Below are 16,014 nucleotides of genomic sequence, written 5' to 3' on the forward strand. Positions count from 1 at the left end.
GTGGATTGAAATTCCGGTGTTCTTGAGCTTGTGCCTGGATGAAATTACACTGCTGATGCGCTGATAGCTGATGAATTTAATGAGCACCTGCCGAGGTTGGGGTGGTACACCAGACTGCTCGTTTGCCCTCACTTTGCGCCCGACGTGGTGGCACCGGTCGATGTCATCTGGCCTTATCGCCAAACCCAGCTTGGAGTTGAGGAGGTCCGCCATGGCCACCACACTTGTCGATACTTTGTCGTCCTCGGTCTCCGGCACGCCAGACACGCACACGTTGTTTCCCCGCTGATACTGAGTGAGGCCATCCAAACGGCTGTCACTGGCTATTTGTAGCTGCTCCACCTTTTTTTCAGAGCTTCATTCTCCTTGAAGAGTATGTCGATCCTCTCAACAGCAGCCTGAAGCTTGCCCTCCAATGCAGCGGTGACGGTCGCGCATAGGCTGTCATGCAGATGGTCTTCTATTCTCGCAACAAACCGATTGCAGAAGTCATTGCAGAGTAGCAGCGCTTCCAATGCCTGGGTGACTTGGCTCTGGGTCGTCATGGCAACGGGGACGCCGTCTGCAGCCGACGAGCAAGACGAAGAGGAGTGAGGCCGGCTTGTATCCCCTCTTTGTTGTTGTTTGTTCTGTTGTGCACGCTGCTGCTGCTTTTGGGCAGGTGACGATGCAGCCTTATCACCAACAACAGCCTTGGATCCGAAACGAGTGTTCGGTTTGAAAATTAATGTAAAACTTTAAAAATGGATTATACACGCTTCTAAAAGAGATTTGTACTATCAATTGACACGATCGGCTGTAATACTATTCAAAGCACACCTTGTCAAAATTTGAAGTAAAACTGTTTACAATAACCCACTCAAAACACCGATTGAAACGGGAGCTCAACTTCTGTACGTTAGCCTGCTAACATTTCTTATCTCTGCCTGAGACCTCTAAAGAGACGGTACCGATTGGGACACCTGGTTGCCCTATGCCCTGATAACATACAGATCCACACCTCATGCATCGGTTTTTCTCCTTATTTCATGATATATGGACGAGAAATAGTGCTTCCAGGATCGTGTGTCATACATATCAGATGAGGTTCGCGGAAAAACTACTGAGTTTCATCTGAAAGAGTTGAAGGAAAGATTCTCAGAAGCATACAAAATAGCAATAGTCCAGTCAATATAGACATAAAAAAGGGGATGTGCTTGCAATTTATATTGTAGTTCTGATTTTTTAATATATTATTTGGATACATAAGAGAAGTCTAGAACCAATTTCTTCATGCAAAATTCCCTTGTGCTAGATACAGAGTGGCCCAAAAACCTCGTATTTTCGGCTCATTTTCGAGTTTTCAGCTATTTCTGACAAATCTCGTTATCGGACAGAAAAATTTGCTCCCGCCTTTTTTTCAGAACATAAATTTCTGAATAAAATGAGATCATTCAGAATTCTCTATCTCCAATGAGTACAGAGTTATGATTTTTCAAAAATGAGTGAAATTTGAAGGAAAAATCAATTTTGATGAATTTTAGTTTTTGATCAACAATATCTTCCGATTGTTAACATTCAGATGTATAATTCAAAATCCCTCTGGGCGTATTTTTGTGCTCCACAATCTGAGATCAGGGAGAGTGCTCTATCTCAAATAGATTTCCAGGTACACCTGACAACAATGCTCCTAGTATTGTGAAAAACACCTAATTTTCAGCTTCAACCATCATCACCAACTACCTTGTCCTCATATTGATATTTCGCACAATGACATGAGTTCATGATATCATGTTCTATGAGAATCACCCACTAGAACGTGCATGTCGCTGACCTGGCCACATTCGAATTTCACCAAACAAACTATGCCAACATTTACTACCTATTTTCTACCTCCAATAACCGATTTTCTACCTCAAAGATAACAGAGATATTGAATAAACTAAAGTTCCGGGCCAAGGACATGTTAGCCCGGCCATCTCTGAATTTCACCAAACAAACTATGCCAAGATTTACTACCTATTTTCTACCATTTTCTACCTCAAGGATAACAGAGATATGAGCAATAATAAAGAAAGGTCAATGACCTCTCAGCCCGGCAATCTTTGAATTTGACCAAACCAAATATGCCAAGATTTACTACCTATTTTCAACTATTTCCTACCTCAAACCAAACTGAAATCTAACCAAGCATAACGGAGATATTGGCGAAAATATGTATAGGTCACATGCATGTCGCTGGCCCGGCCACATTCGAATTTAACCATACAAACTATGCTAAGATTTACTACCGATTTTGTACTATTTTCTACCTCAAACCTAACGGAGTTAGAGGGGATTGTAAGTTTTTACCCACCCCCCTCGCCAATCACCACACACAAAAACACTTTTCCAGCTTTGCCATGATTGAATTTCTGGAAAACTAAATGTGCCAATATGTAGTACACAAGCCCTGCTATTATATTCCATGAAGAACGGAATCGATAGCTCATCACTAGACAAAGTTATTGAGTATTTAAAGATTACCCCCTCCCCTCATAACAGCATGTCACTGGCCTGGCCACATTTGAATTTAAACAAACCAAATATGCTAAGATTTTCTACCTATTTTCTACTATTTTCTACCTCCAATAACAGATTTTCTACCTCAACCCAAACGGAGTTATAGAGGTTTGCAGTTTTCACCCACCCCTTCGCCATCACTACACATGAAAACACGTTTCTAGGGGTCGCTACAATTGGCTAACTCGGAACTCGCTGACTCAATGTTAAATCTGCCGTATGAAACTTAACTGTGCTGATCGGAATTGACTAACTGTGGAAGTGGCTGTTTCTGCATCGACCGGAATTCGTTGACTGAGTATTCACTGACTCTCCCTCTTTTCAACAGCAGTCGACAGAAATGGCTAAGTCCGGAACTGGCTAACTGAGGATCCACTGATTACTACGTCATCGTCTGCTTCGTCTGCTACTCATTCCCTCGCACTCGGTCCTGTTCACTCTTTCACACTGGGACGGATAACAGATTGTGGCACACTAAGCTCGTATATTTTTTGGTAGCTTATTTCGGTATATAAATGATTGGATTTCATGTAAAACTTGCTGATAAATCCAATAAAACTAGTAAGAGGTTAGTAACTTTGATGGTTATTGAAATAACAGGCATAATATTATGCCGAAAACCATTATTTTCTCCCGTTAAGAGTTGTTCAACTTGATTATCTGATTGTTGAACCAAGTATTTGTATTGGATGAAACTTAAATGATGAATATAACATGCTGCAATACTTCCATACCTCAGGAATCAGGATTGAAAGGAGGCAAAAAAGAAAAAAATACTACCAATTTTGAAGAATCAGTGTTTTGATTAAGCCTCGTTTATACTATTTAACTGTTATAAAACAATTTTATATCACAAAAGTTACAAAAAATTATATAACTTTGTTATAAAATAAAAAATAAACATTTTCAAACAAATAAATATAATATTGTCATATAACATTACTGACTCAGAGTCTCAGTTAAGATGGCTTATGGACTCAATGTAGTCTCTCATAAGAGTATCTAGTATACCCATATCCATTCACAGTATAATTTTTAGTATGGCATAATTTTCCGAAAATGAATTGCTACAAGAATAGAACTTTCCACTATGCATTTATGCATATTAACACCTGAAAAGTGAATGTAGCCTATGCAATCATAAGGGGAAATTTGTTTGAAAATGATCTGTATATAACAGAGTTTTCAGCATTCAAAAATACAAACTAATCTAGTGAAGGTCAATTCCCTGCCTACTCCCCCCCACAAAAAAAAACTTGTTACATCATAAAACACCAGACAATGCAAACTATAACACATTTGTGTAATTCAATACTAGTCCAGTATTATAGAAGGATTATAGAAGGAAACGTTTGGAATACAATTTTTGACACCACAACACTTTTAAGGATAGTGAGTAGGTAAACATTACAAAACTCCTCATTCCCACCCCCTGTGTTAAGTGGGTGGGGGTTATTTAAAAGTTCCATATTCTGGTTTTTTGCATATATCTTAAACAAATTCGTCTTTCGGGAATTTTTGTCAAATACAAAATTAAAGCTTACGAATTAGCCTACAAGTTTCATCCTTGACATTTTTCCATATATCTCATAGTTTTCTAGATATGAGCTCTTGAAGGAGTTACATTTTTAAAGAAACCCTTCCGGCTCAAATTTTTTCATCTTTTTGGCCTTATAACTTTTCCACGATTGAATGAAAAAATCTGTGCCAATCATGAGCCTATAGAGCACCTTATTCTCTTCAATCTCATGAATCTTTTCATTATTTTACGCAACTCCCCACGATTGTTGCAGCCATTATAATCAGACGTCATAATCAGTGAGTTGCAAGTTAGCGACTTCCAAAGTTAGCCATTTCCAATTCTCCACAATTCTCTGGCCAGAATCAGCGGGTTCCAGAGTTAGCCAATACTGTCGGCGACAGAATCAGTGAGTTCCTAGCCAGTCACTTCCACAACCACAGTTAGCCAAATTCCAGTTAGCCAATTCCGCGTTCCCGTTTCTAGTAGTATTTTCAAACTGTCCGAAAATCCCTTGTTACTTACTCAGCCGCCAATTTGTTTCTCTCATATACTATCTCAACCAAGGACTCTCAGACAGTTTCAAAATTATTTTTAGATTAATTTCGTTCCCAGGAACAGTGCCTTGATTATTGGTAGGGAAACTTGGGATAATTGGTAGTGGTTGATTATAAGAATAAGCATGTATTGAACTATGTTTTAATTGTTACTGATGAAATCCCACATGACAAATAATAATGTTAGGAAATAAACATAAAACGACTAATTACATAAAAAATGAGACGTACCTTTATTTCATTAAAAAGCAAGACGTACCTTTATTTCATCAATAACTACAATTGAACATAAGATACACAAATCAATATTTGAACTAACTTTATACAATCACAACTAATTGTTCACATTTTGCAAACAGAAAGAATAGAAAAAACATCCTTATTTGCAATGGATGAGAATCGCAAACTATGTGAACATAAGATACATAGATTAATATTTAAACTACCTTTATACAATCAAAACTATTCGTTCACATTTTGCAGAGAGAATAGAAAAAACATCCTTATTTGCAATGGATGAGAATCGCAAACTATGTGAACGTAAGATACACAAATTAATATTTAAACTACCTTTATAAAATCACAACTAATTGTTCACATTCTGTAAACAGAAAGAATAATAGAAAAAAAACATCCTAATTTGCTATGGATGAAAATCGCAAACTATCTGAACATACGATACACAAATTAATATTTAAACTACCTTTATACTAGGGATGGGTATCGATACATCAATGTTTCAACATCAAACATCGATGTTTACTTTTCGATGTTTTTCACTTATCGATGGTTTTACCTAGACATCGGTCATCTGATGTTTTTCCCCAACTAAAAAGTAAAAACAATTCTAATTTTTTAATTTGATACAAGTTTCTTTTATTTTTTTGTTTGAAGAGGATTCTCTTGAGAGCAATAAGCAATAATAGCAGAATTACAATCATTATCTCTATCATATTTAGTGTAGTATTCTGTTTAGTGTTTTTTGTGAACATAGATCACTCTTGTGAAAGATCTCGCATAAGTTTTGATTTCCTGCAGATTGCTATTTTTATTTTTCAATCAGGCTCTCTGTATCTTTATGTGAGACTGTTGGATACTCTTGAAGATTTACATTACTTCTGTGGCCCGTGTCAAGGTTAGATAGTTAGTTATTTAGAATTGAATAAGAGGTCGGATTCTTCGTTTCTTAGGGAGAAAGAGTTTTTTCTTACTACAATTATTTCTCCAACATGTGTTTAACACTAATTAATCTAGCTCTGGAAAAGAGGTCCTCGTATTGTAAGGAGTGCAGATATCCATATAAAAAAACTTAATCCATTTTCATTTCCTAAAAAATCTATCAGGTATTGAATGAATACGATTTGAGTATCAATGATTGCTAAAATTAGCTTAGGGTGGAATTTCAAGACCGAATCCTCAAGGATATCCCGAAAGGTTTCAGACTAAACCATGAAGATGACAAATCTTGTGAACTAGAGTTGATGTATCTTTCTAGTCACAACCTGACTTCAATTATTCGAAAGACTGTTACTTGAATACCACAAGTCCAAAATTGCTGTGATTCCAGTTAGTAACTGTTGAAATATTGGAACAATAGCCCCAGATAAAATTGTAGTCACTTTAGAAGCTCTTTTTGTGCTCTACAATCTGAGATCAGGTATAGCGATCTATCTCATATTCCAGGTACACCTGACAACAATGCCCTTTTGTATTGTGAAAAACACCTAATTTTCAGCTTCAAGCATCATCACCAACTACATTGTCCTCACATCGATATTTCGCACAACGACATAAGTTCTTGAGATTATGTTCTATGAGAATCACCCGTAAGATACACTTCATTTCAGTATTTCTCAGTGGAGAGGCTCGCTTAAGGACACCTCAAGGATCAAAATCTCAAACACATAATTTTTGACACAATGATCAGATTTCATCGTACTACACTTCATCCTTCTCGGTTCGTCACGGCGGTTCAAAATCATGCATAATAAGTCAAATTCGGTCGAAAAATGGAAAATTTATTGTTGAGTGTACTTAAGCCCATATTCCAATACACAGGAAATGACCAATTTCTATATTCAAAGTTGCATGTCTTGTGAAATACTTCTGATAAAATTTCCAAATCTAGTGAGAATGTGAAAATTGTCCCCCTCTACACACTCCAATAAATAATACTTTCGATTCCAAAACAATTTGGAAGTTAAGATTTCATTTTCTACTTTTTTTTCGTAATTTTATTGTTGATCAAGAGTTTCTAAAACGAGTCTGATACATCATAGGAACTTACGATTGATTACAAATTGTAGATAAATTCATCCTCTACGAGCTCAGTTGCCTAAAATCCATCTTGAATCACTTTTCGCTATCATAGAACTGCCAAATCCGTTAATATGAGAAAAATATCTACAATTTCCGGATTTTTTTCAACAATCAAATCTCACTTTACGAACATATTTTTTCATGAATTGTTTACAGCAGATGAAATAGAAAATTCTATTGTAAATTTCAAGATTGAGTAATAATTTTTATAATAAGGGGTTACCGAGATACATAGCTTTGAATATAGAAATTGGCAATTGGCACTCAACAATACATTTTCTATTTTTTGACCGAATTTGACTGTTGATGCAAGATTTTGAACCGCCTTGGTGGCGAGCCGAGAAGAATGAAGTGTAGTACGATGAAATCTGAGCATTGTGTCAAAAGTAAATTATTAGTGTTTGAAATTTTGATCCTTGAGGTGTCCTTAAGCGTGCCTCTACTAAGAAATACTGAAATAAGTGCATGTAACGGGTGATTCTTACCCATGAACTTATGTCATTGTGCGAAATATAAATGTGAGGACAAAGTAGATGGTGATGATGGTTGAAGCTGAAAATTAGGTGTTTTCCACAATACAAGGAGTATTGTTGTCAGGTGTACCTGGAAATCTATATGACATAGAGCGCTCTACCTGATCTCAGATTGTATAGCACAAAAATACGCCTAGAGGGATTTTGAAATATACATCTAAATTGTAACAATTGGAAGATATTGTTGATTAAAAACTAAAATTCATCAAAATTGATTTTTTCTTCAAATTTTACTCATTTTTGAAAAATTATAACAAAGTACTCATTGGTGATAGAGAGTTCCGATTGATCTAATTTTTTTCAGAATTATATAATCTGGGAGAGACTTGGCAGAAATAGCTGAAAACTGGAAAATGAGCCGAAAATATGAGGTTTTTGGGCTATCTTGTATCTAGCACAAGGAAATCTTGCATGAAGAAATTGGTTCTGGACTTCTCTTATGTACCCAAATAATGTATTAAAAAATCGGAACTACAATATAAATTGCAAATGAAGATGTTTTTTCTATTCTTCTTTCTGTTTGCAAAATGTGAACAATTAGTTGTGATTGTATAAAGTAGGGATGGATGGTGTACAAGCACACCCCCTTTTTTATGTCTATATTGACTGGACTAATAGTATCATCCATAAAAACGTAGGGCGATAAACGATGTTTAAAAACATTGATGTTCAAAAACATCGATTTTTACTGTTCGATATTCCTCACTTATCGATGTTAGGATGAAAAAAACATCGATGTTCAAAACATCGATGTTTTGTCTTTCGATACCCATCCCTACTTTATACAATCACAACTAATTGTTCACATTTTGCAAACAGAAAGAAGAATAGGAAAAACATCTTAATTTGCAATGAATGAAAATCGCAAACCATTTGATCATAAGATGCACGAATTAATATTTAAACTACCTTTATACAATCACAACTAATTGTTGGATTAAAATTAATTGGTTCAATGGACTAACTAACTAGTTTAATGGATTAAACAACTAAAATTGGAGTACCCTCTATTCTTTTGTTGAATAAACTAAAAATAAAATATTAATATAAAGTGTGAAAATAGATTCCTTATCTATGTTGACAAGAACAAAATTGTGTTCTGTGATCTTTTTGAGATACTTTACGTAGACAATATGACAGGAACATTTTGTCTCTATAAAATGTGAGTGAAAAGTTACTTGTCCGAATGAATAGTGTATGTCAATAAATATTAATAAGTGAATAAAATGAATTGACGATTAAAAATTGAAGACATTTTTTTATTTATCATTTATAATAATCATCTCAAAACATTATAATCCAATAATTACCGAAAGTGTATTTTAGAAAATAAGAACAGTGCTACCTAGTTCAATGGGATAACTGTAAATAATTTATATAGTTTTCATACAAATATTAAACACGTCTATACACGTATTTTATTGAGGAACTTTTAAAAACTAATTTTTTTCTATTTCATCAGGAGATAAAAAATTGATTTTTCAGTCAATCTCGTAATACCGGGTGTCTATAAATGAATATCGGGGTTTTAACGCTTTATAAGATTTATTACATTATACTTACAGTTATAAATGATATGTCAAATGAAAGAGCAACTCAAACAGTTTTTGTTCGTTGGCACCAGTGCGCATGTGCGTGAAATGTTTCCGCGGCGATCCGCTAGAATGCGGTATAGCAAACGTGCCAACTTCGCTAACGAAATGTTGTTACATGACGATGAAGATTTTCTACATCGTGTTGTCTTCAGTGATGAATCGACTTTTCACCTCAGTGGACATGTTAACACTCATAATGTGCGGATCTGGGGCTCAGAAAATCCTCATGAGATCGTTCAAGTGCAACGAGACTCCCCTAAATTCAATGTTTTTTGTGCCGTATCCCGGCGGAAAGTTTGTGGACCTTTCTTTTTTGGTAAAAGCGACTGTAACTAGTACTTCTTACCTTGATACACTAGAGCAATGGCTCTTCCCTCAGTTGGAACAATATGAACTAGAGAACTTCATTTTCCAGCAAGATGGTGCGCCACCTCACTGGCATAACGAAGTACGCGATTGGTTGAACGTAACTGTACCCGACCGCTGGATTGGCCGCAAGGGGCCCAATGACAGAGCTTGCTATGCGTGGCCTCCACGGTCACCCGACCTAACGTCATGCGATTTTTACCTTTGGGGTTTCATCAAGGATCGTGTGTATGTGTCTCCGTTACCAGCTGACCTCCTTGAATTACGAAAGAGGATTGAAGCAGCTGTTGCAACAATTTCAGAAGACACACTACTCAACGTTTGGGAAGAACTCGGCTATAGACTTGATGTGTGCCGTGTGTCAAATGGTGCTCACATAGAACACTTGTAAGCTTGTATATAAAAACTGTTTGAGTTGCTCTTTCATTTGACATATCATTAATAACTGTAAGTATAATGTAATAAATCTTATAAAGCGTTGAAACCCCGATATTCATTTATAGATACCCGGTATTATCATGTAATGGATTTCTATATACAGAGTGTTTCAGAAGTCGTGTCGAATATTTTCGGGTATTGTTCCTGAATGATAGACTACAAATGTGGTATTTGGAGTGTCCAAAGTTTATCGGTTATCCTTATAGCTGCCATTTTATTTCTTCACTTAGGAATTTTTAACTCAAGAACGAAATGTATTGATCTGAAATTTGGCATGAATATCTAAGCTATAAAGACTCAACTTAAAAAAGTTTTTGCTACGAAAAATCATCACGTTTAGTGTGAAACTTGTCATTAAGATTATGAAATTGGTTATAGAATTCATTCCATGTTGAATACATGAAAAGATTAGGTGCGTACACATTTATGCGCCGCAAACATGAGCAATTCACTCTTAATCAACTGATGTCAAGATTTTTATATATGTATCTCTCTGTTTCTGTACAAATACAGATTATCAGCTGATGAAAAGTAAATTGCTCGTGTTCGCGGCGCGTAAATCTGTACGCACCTTAAGAAACTGGCTAAAAAATAATGGTCATCTCTTGAATTCAGCGGCGAAAATATTGCACGCACAGCTACCCCAAATAACTGATGACATGTCATTAAAATTAATAACGAAATTTTCAAAACAATTTTCTCCAAAATTGCGACTTATAAAAGATTGTGTTGAGCACAATGGCTATACTGCGCCTTATATATTACAGTACAAAACACAGTTAGTTCAGGCGCAGTTTAGGCTTCGTGCATGAATGTTGATAAGTACTCGTATGATACAAATTAGTCCATGAATAACAATATTACTTTCCTTTTACTTAAATTTCTAATTATTTGTAAATATTTAAATATATAATTTGAAACACTCACCTTTCTTCTTCTGGAGCGGTGTCAATATACCCAATAAATTGTCCACCACACCCTTTGCACATCGCAGACATTTTAATGTAGTACTTGTTAGTGTCAGAAACTCTTTTGAAGACCAAACAGCAGCTTTTTCTTGTTACTAATCAAAAATGCTCATTCACAACGTTTGTCCATACGTTTGGTGCCAGGCCTTTGTAAATTTTTTCACCCCGACTTGTACACTTATAATAGATATCCCTTGGAGCTATATCTGACCATTCTTTAGCTGACAGGGTTATGTCAAAAAATTCTGTATCACCATCACCTCCATTTACATAATCTGCAAGAGATATGACTTTGATATTTATTACTTTCAATGAACCAATGCTCGAATCTATTTGTATACTTTCTTGTCATTTTTTGTCAAAATTTACTCTTTTCCCAAGTAGCACAAAAGGTAGGCCCAACGTTGAAAATTGTTTGTCATCCTCAGTTGGCCTGTGGTTTGAATTGGCACTCTTGCCAACAGTTGGCCAACCAACCTTATAACAATGTTGGGCCATCAAAAGTGTAGCCTATATATGAAGGGCCAACAACCAGTTCACTTACATTGGGCCAACATAAGATATTACATTGGGCCAACCAATTGACAATGTTGCATTTAAATATTATTTGCAGGTATATAGGTACCTGCAGTAGAATTAATCCAATTTGACAGATGGTGAGTGACAGTAATTTAAAAATAATAATATGACATACCGACAGCTGCGATTTTTGAATGGCGGTTTTCGCCATTCATTTCCACTTAAAATTACAAATCAATTATGTATCACATGACACATTGTTCTATTTGAAAAATTACATTACAACTGCATTTACATTACAATTACATTTGATAAATTATAGATGGAAAAAATGAGAAATTGCATTTGTTCAAATGCTAATGAATAAATAATTATTAGTAAACGATAATTCAAAGTTAAATGCTGTAAACCACCCCGAAGACTTCTGCTACTGCAAATATTGACAACAGGATGAACGGCTGGAACGAAATTCGATGAGAGCTACTATCTAAAAATTATTTGCAAGTCCTGCATGATGTAATAATTTTTGAATAGAAGCTGTTATCAAATTTCCATCTATATGTTCACCCTGTCGTCAGTATTTGCAGAAGCAGAAGTCTGGTTTACAGAATTTACTTTGGATTTTCGTTTAATAATGATTAGTGTCCCTATTGTCAGAATAATTTGAAACATCACTGAAACTACTACTTATACTACTATCAGAACTGGAACTGTATGGAAAACTTTCTTTACTTCCTGATAAATTATCAAATTGATTTGAGATATCAAGTGAGCTATCATGGGATTCATGAGTGCTATTTTCAGATTGAACACAATTTGCAACAGGAGTGCACAATTCAAGTAACTGTTGTTTGATTTTTTGTTTTTCTTTTGCTAACTTTCTGTAATTAGTTCTTTTTGATAAACCATGGTATTTTTTACTGTCTCTGCTGGTCCTGGTGATCTTGTCTTGGCTTGTCCTTTCGTCTTTGCTCTCGTCCTCCATTTCTATCCTTCAAAAATCTGAACCAATTTGCAATGTTGGTATTTATTTCATCATCCGTAGCACTTGTTAAGTTTTTTTGTTTCCTTACAGCACCTGAAAACAAATCATTAGATAAAATATAAGTTTATCAAATTAGAAGTTATCTGGGACATATTCTGCATATATAGATTTACAAAGTTAAAGTTTGTTGTTGATTTATTCAGATATCAAAAAGGCCAGGTTCAATGTTAAAATGACTACAATATATCTGTTAAAACCACTTGGAAGTTGGAAACTACAGTAGTTATTGGAATATTTTACACAATATGCTGAAAAACAAGCTGTTTCAAATTTAAAGTGATATAACTTGATAATCTGGATATAAACTAGCATTTTAGATTACTAGATTGGTTTGAGAATTGAATTCCAGATATAAAACCTGCTAAGTTTTGCAACCAACATAAACCTGATAAATCAGGATTTGAGAGAGTAGATGAACAGTAACATTTTTATCAAAGCAATCAATGTAGCTGTAAATTTTCAATTATTAAACCGTCTATCATCAATATTACTGTTTTTATGATCATTTCAATTATTTAGATTTATAATATTGTTAACGGTATTTTTTTATTTCCAAACATCATCTGTTGGAACTGATTCCTAGATAAATGTTGAATCTTGAATATATAGGTATAGTAGAGTGGATTCCACTTGATGTCATAATCTCGGAAAAAGTGGACTGCTGGGCTCTTATAGTGACTGCCCAACCTGGTGAATCTACAAATCTTAATACAGCAATACCTAGAAGTAGTGTCAGAGTTACAAGACATCCTGTAGCTATTGCAATATACTTAACAGGTATGAGTTTCATCACAGCCAAATCTCTCAAACAGCGTTTGCTGTGTCTGCCTGTCCAATTGAAAAGTTCGGCAACATCATTGGTAAAAATCTTTTCAGGTATATTGCGCACAACTCTTCCAACTTTTTTCCCACCCAGAAGACTCAAATTTGTGATCTGTTATGGAAATAATAAGACAACTATATTACTCACTCATTTAATTGGCAAATAATTAGGTTGAGAAAAAGGAAATATGAGGATTTGATCTGGATTAACAAAAAAATATGTCATAATAATAGCAGAAACTAGCAGGACACCCATGCTTTGTTGAAGGGTCTCAGAAACCTCGTTGAAGATGGGTCATTTCAAGAAAACACAATTAATTTATTGGTGGAAAATATTTTTAGTCACTGCATGAGGAGATTTTAATTGTTAAATGAGATTTTGTCGATGACAAGAACGCCTGTAACGATTTTTTGTGCTAATTGATTGCATAAAAGATTAAAAATTATTCCTATTAAACTTGAAAAATGAAGAGCTACTATAAAGAAATAACTGGATTTCAAAAAATGATCTCATCACTTTATTAGAAGCAAACCTTCTATGTTGAAAATTAAAACTAGGTAGGCCTATCTTATTTGTGTACAGCTTTTCAAATTAACATAGTTTTTCTATAGAACCCCTGGAAATTGTTCAAATATCTCATGCTTATTTGATGGTAGTCTAAAATCTTATACCAATAATAAAATCTATTAATTTTATCACTGGTTTTGAGCTTTACTTAGTAGTTTAGGCCTACTCACCAAAGATTGTTTATTAGTGTAATCCAGCAACCAATCTTCCAAGTCACTAATCTCGTCCAATGTTTCGCAGGGGAGTTTTATATCAGGAGGAATAATGTTCATAGCAGGCTTTGTTGGACACAACCTTGCTAAAATTTCACTCTGATTCTTTTCAATATCATCCAATCTTCTATTTATCCTTGCCAAATGGCCTGCAAGAACATCGAGCCCTGAAAAAAAAACAATGATATTAAATTTTCTACTGTGATTTCTACTGCTATTGAGAGCGCGGATGCACATACCCCATTGTAGTAAATGATATTCAAGTCTCTCTATCAAGGAATCATTGACCACCCAGTTCTCCTTGTTCTTGTCATTGTTTCTATCTTTAAGCAAGATATCTAATGAACAGAAGATTGAACAGTTTTGAAATTTGGAAGATCTTTATAGATTGAAGAATATAGATTAAAGAAACATTGGTGGTTGATTTTCAGAAAAGATACAACAAAACAAAAATTTCTTATGGCACTCCAATTTTACAGAAATCAACAATAGATTATCATTATTCAAGTGACTGCAGTGTTCTACACTGAAGAACAAATAACTTATTCCCAGCAACACAATGACGCAATGGGCTAGGCCCCCATCTGTTACCTGCTAGTTTGTGGTTTTAAATCTCCATGTTTTTTTGGTTTATTGAAATAAGAGAATAAGTCACTATAAAACAGCTCACTACTGGCATATAGTGATAATCTTAATATAAAACCAAAAGTTGAGAAACACAAGCTCACTAAAACTATCCTAGAATTACAGTTTAGGTACTCTAGGATAGCTATATAACTCTATACTCAGTACTCTACATAAAAAGTTGATCCAAGATTGAATAATGAATAGTGTACCTTTAGATGAACTTGAAGTAACTAAATGCCCACTGTTTGTACCCTGAGGAGTAAATGATATGTTGTGGCCAGCAGTGTGTTCTGAAGAGACCAGGCATGACTCTTCAATCGGCTTCTCCAAATCTGAATCCCCTGCTATGAATGATTCTGTAACGAAATACAATGTACAACATGAAATGCTTTGTGCTAAGTAGAAATGAGTTAAGTTACCGTACTAGTAGCATCTAGATGGCATAAGTTAACAGTCAAGTATGATACCATCTTAAGATAAATCTTATAATAAATTTTCTAAGTTATTTTCATGCCAATAATTGAATAAATTAAAAATAAACCTTGAATTCATTTCAACTTTTTGTTATAGTAGGACAATAAATAACAAGTGGTGGTCGTTTTCCCACAATTTAGTTAGAAAATAAATTGACCTTATTAGGTTATCTAGTTCTAATTTTAATCATGTTAAATAGCCTACAGCCTAATAATAAACTTACAAAACCTATTTTCAGAAGCTAGCCTAACCTGTCTAGTCACAACTCCAAGAGTAACTGCGCATTTATGCTGAGAATATAATAATAACTTAAGCTAAACTAGAACAAAACTAACCTAGCAAATAAGAAGTTATGATTGGGGTTTTGATCATAGAAATAGCACGTTAAAAGTAGCCTAAAACTTGTAACTTATCATTCCTCTATAGTTTGATCGAGGTAGGCTAATATTAAAATAATAGTTTTCATCAGTTGAATTCAAAAGATCAGTGTAAACGTAGGAATTTTTAAAGTCCACCAAGTGTGAACTTGCTGGAACAATCTGAATAGAATAATTATAATCTGAATATATAATTATTAAGAACCATATTATACATCTATGAAAAGATTAGAAATGCAATTTTAAAACTTCTGACTTAATTAATATAAATGATAGATGTTTTTTACAGGAGGCAAATTACATATTTTTTAAGGAACAAAATTTTATAAAAAATGGCATGATTGTAAGGTATAATCCAGTAAAAACAAAGTGGAGCATGCTTCTAGCCTATCCCAATAAGAATTCAAGATCATTTTGATTGCATTAAAATAATTATAAACTTGATAATAACATGGAAAACGATATTGCTTTTATAGTTTATCATAAATATAGTGATTAATCAAGAATATAAAGATGTTTTACTCACCAATCCAC

At 34.5% G+C, this 16,014-nt stretch overlaps 1 protein-coding gene across 1 annotated transcript; it reads right to left on the reverse strand.

The window, feature by feature from the left end:
- Positions 1-1,080: 1,080 nt before the first annotated feature.
- On the reverse strand, positions 1,081-15,052 carry LOC111060437. Its single transcript, XM_039428298.1, has 5 exons — positions 14,839-15,052; positions 13,961-14,169; positions 13,175-13,334; positions 10,796-12,433; positions 1,081-1,113 (listed from the first exon to the last, which is right to left on the reverse strand). The coding sequence occupies exons 2-4, from the start codon at positions 14,060-14,062 to the stop codon at positions 12,273-12,275; spliced, it is 423 nt and encodes a 140-aa protein (XP_039284232.1). The 5' UTR covers positions 14,063-14,169; positions 14,839-15,052; the 3' UTR covers positions 1,081-1,113; positions 10,796-12,272.
- Between the last annotated feature and the right edge of the window lie 962 nt (positions 15,053-16,014).

This window comes from Nilaparvata lugens, chromosome 5, assembly GCF_014356525.2.
Source record: "Nilaparvata lugens isolate BPH chromosome 5, ASM1435652v1, whole genome shotgun sequence".
NCBI classification, from domain to species: Eukaryota; Metazoa; Arthropoda; class Insecta; order Hemiptera; family Delphacidae; genus Nilaparvata; species Nilaparvata lugens.

What these genes read in the sequence shown, in the direction of transcription:
- LOC111060437 (XM_039428298.1), bottom strand. Translation starts at nt 14,062, where the DNA reads ATGAACATTATTCCTCCTGATATAAAACTCCCCTGCGAAACATTGGAC. An exon ending in ACACTAATAAACAATCTTTG is followed by an intron (nt 13,335 to 13,960) that starts GTGAGTAGGCCT and finishes TTTCCATAACAG; the next exon opens with ATCACAAATTTGAGTCTTCT. An exon ending in TGTGATGAAACTCATACCTG is followed by an intron (nt 12,434 to 13,174) that starts TTAAGTATATTG and finishes ATTTGTTTTCAG; the next exon opens with GTGCTGTAAGGAAACAAAAA.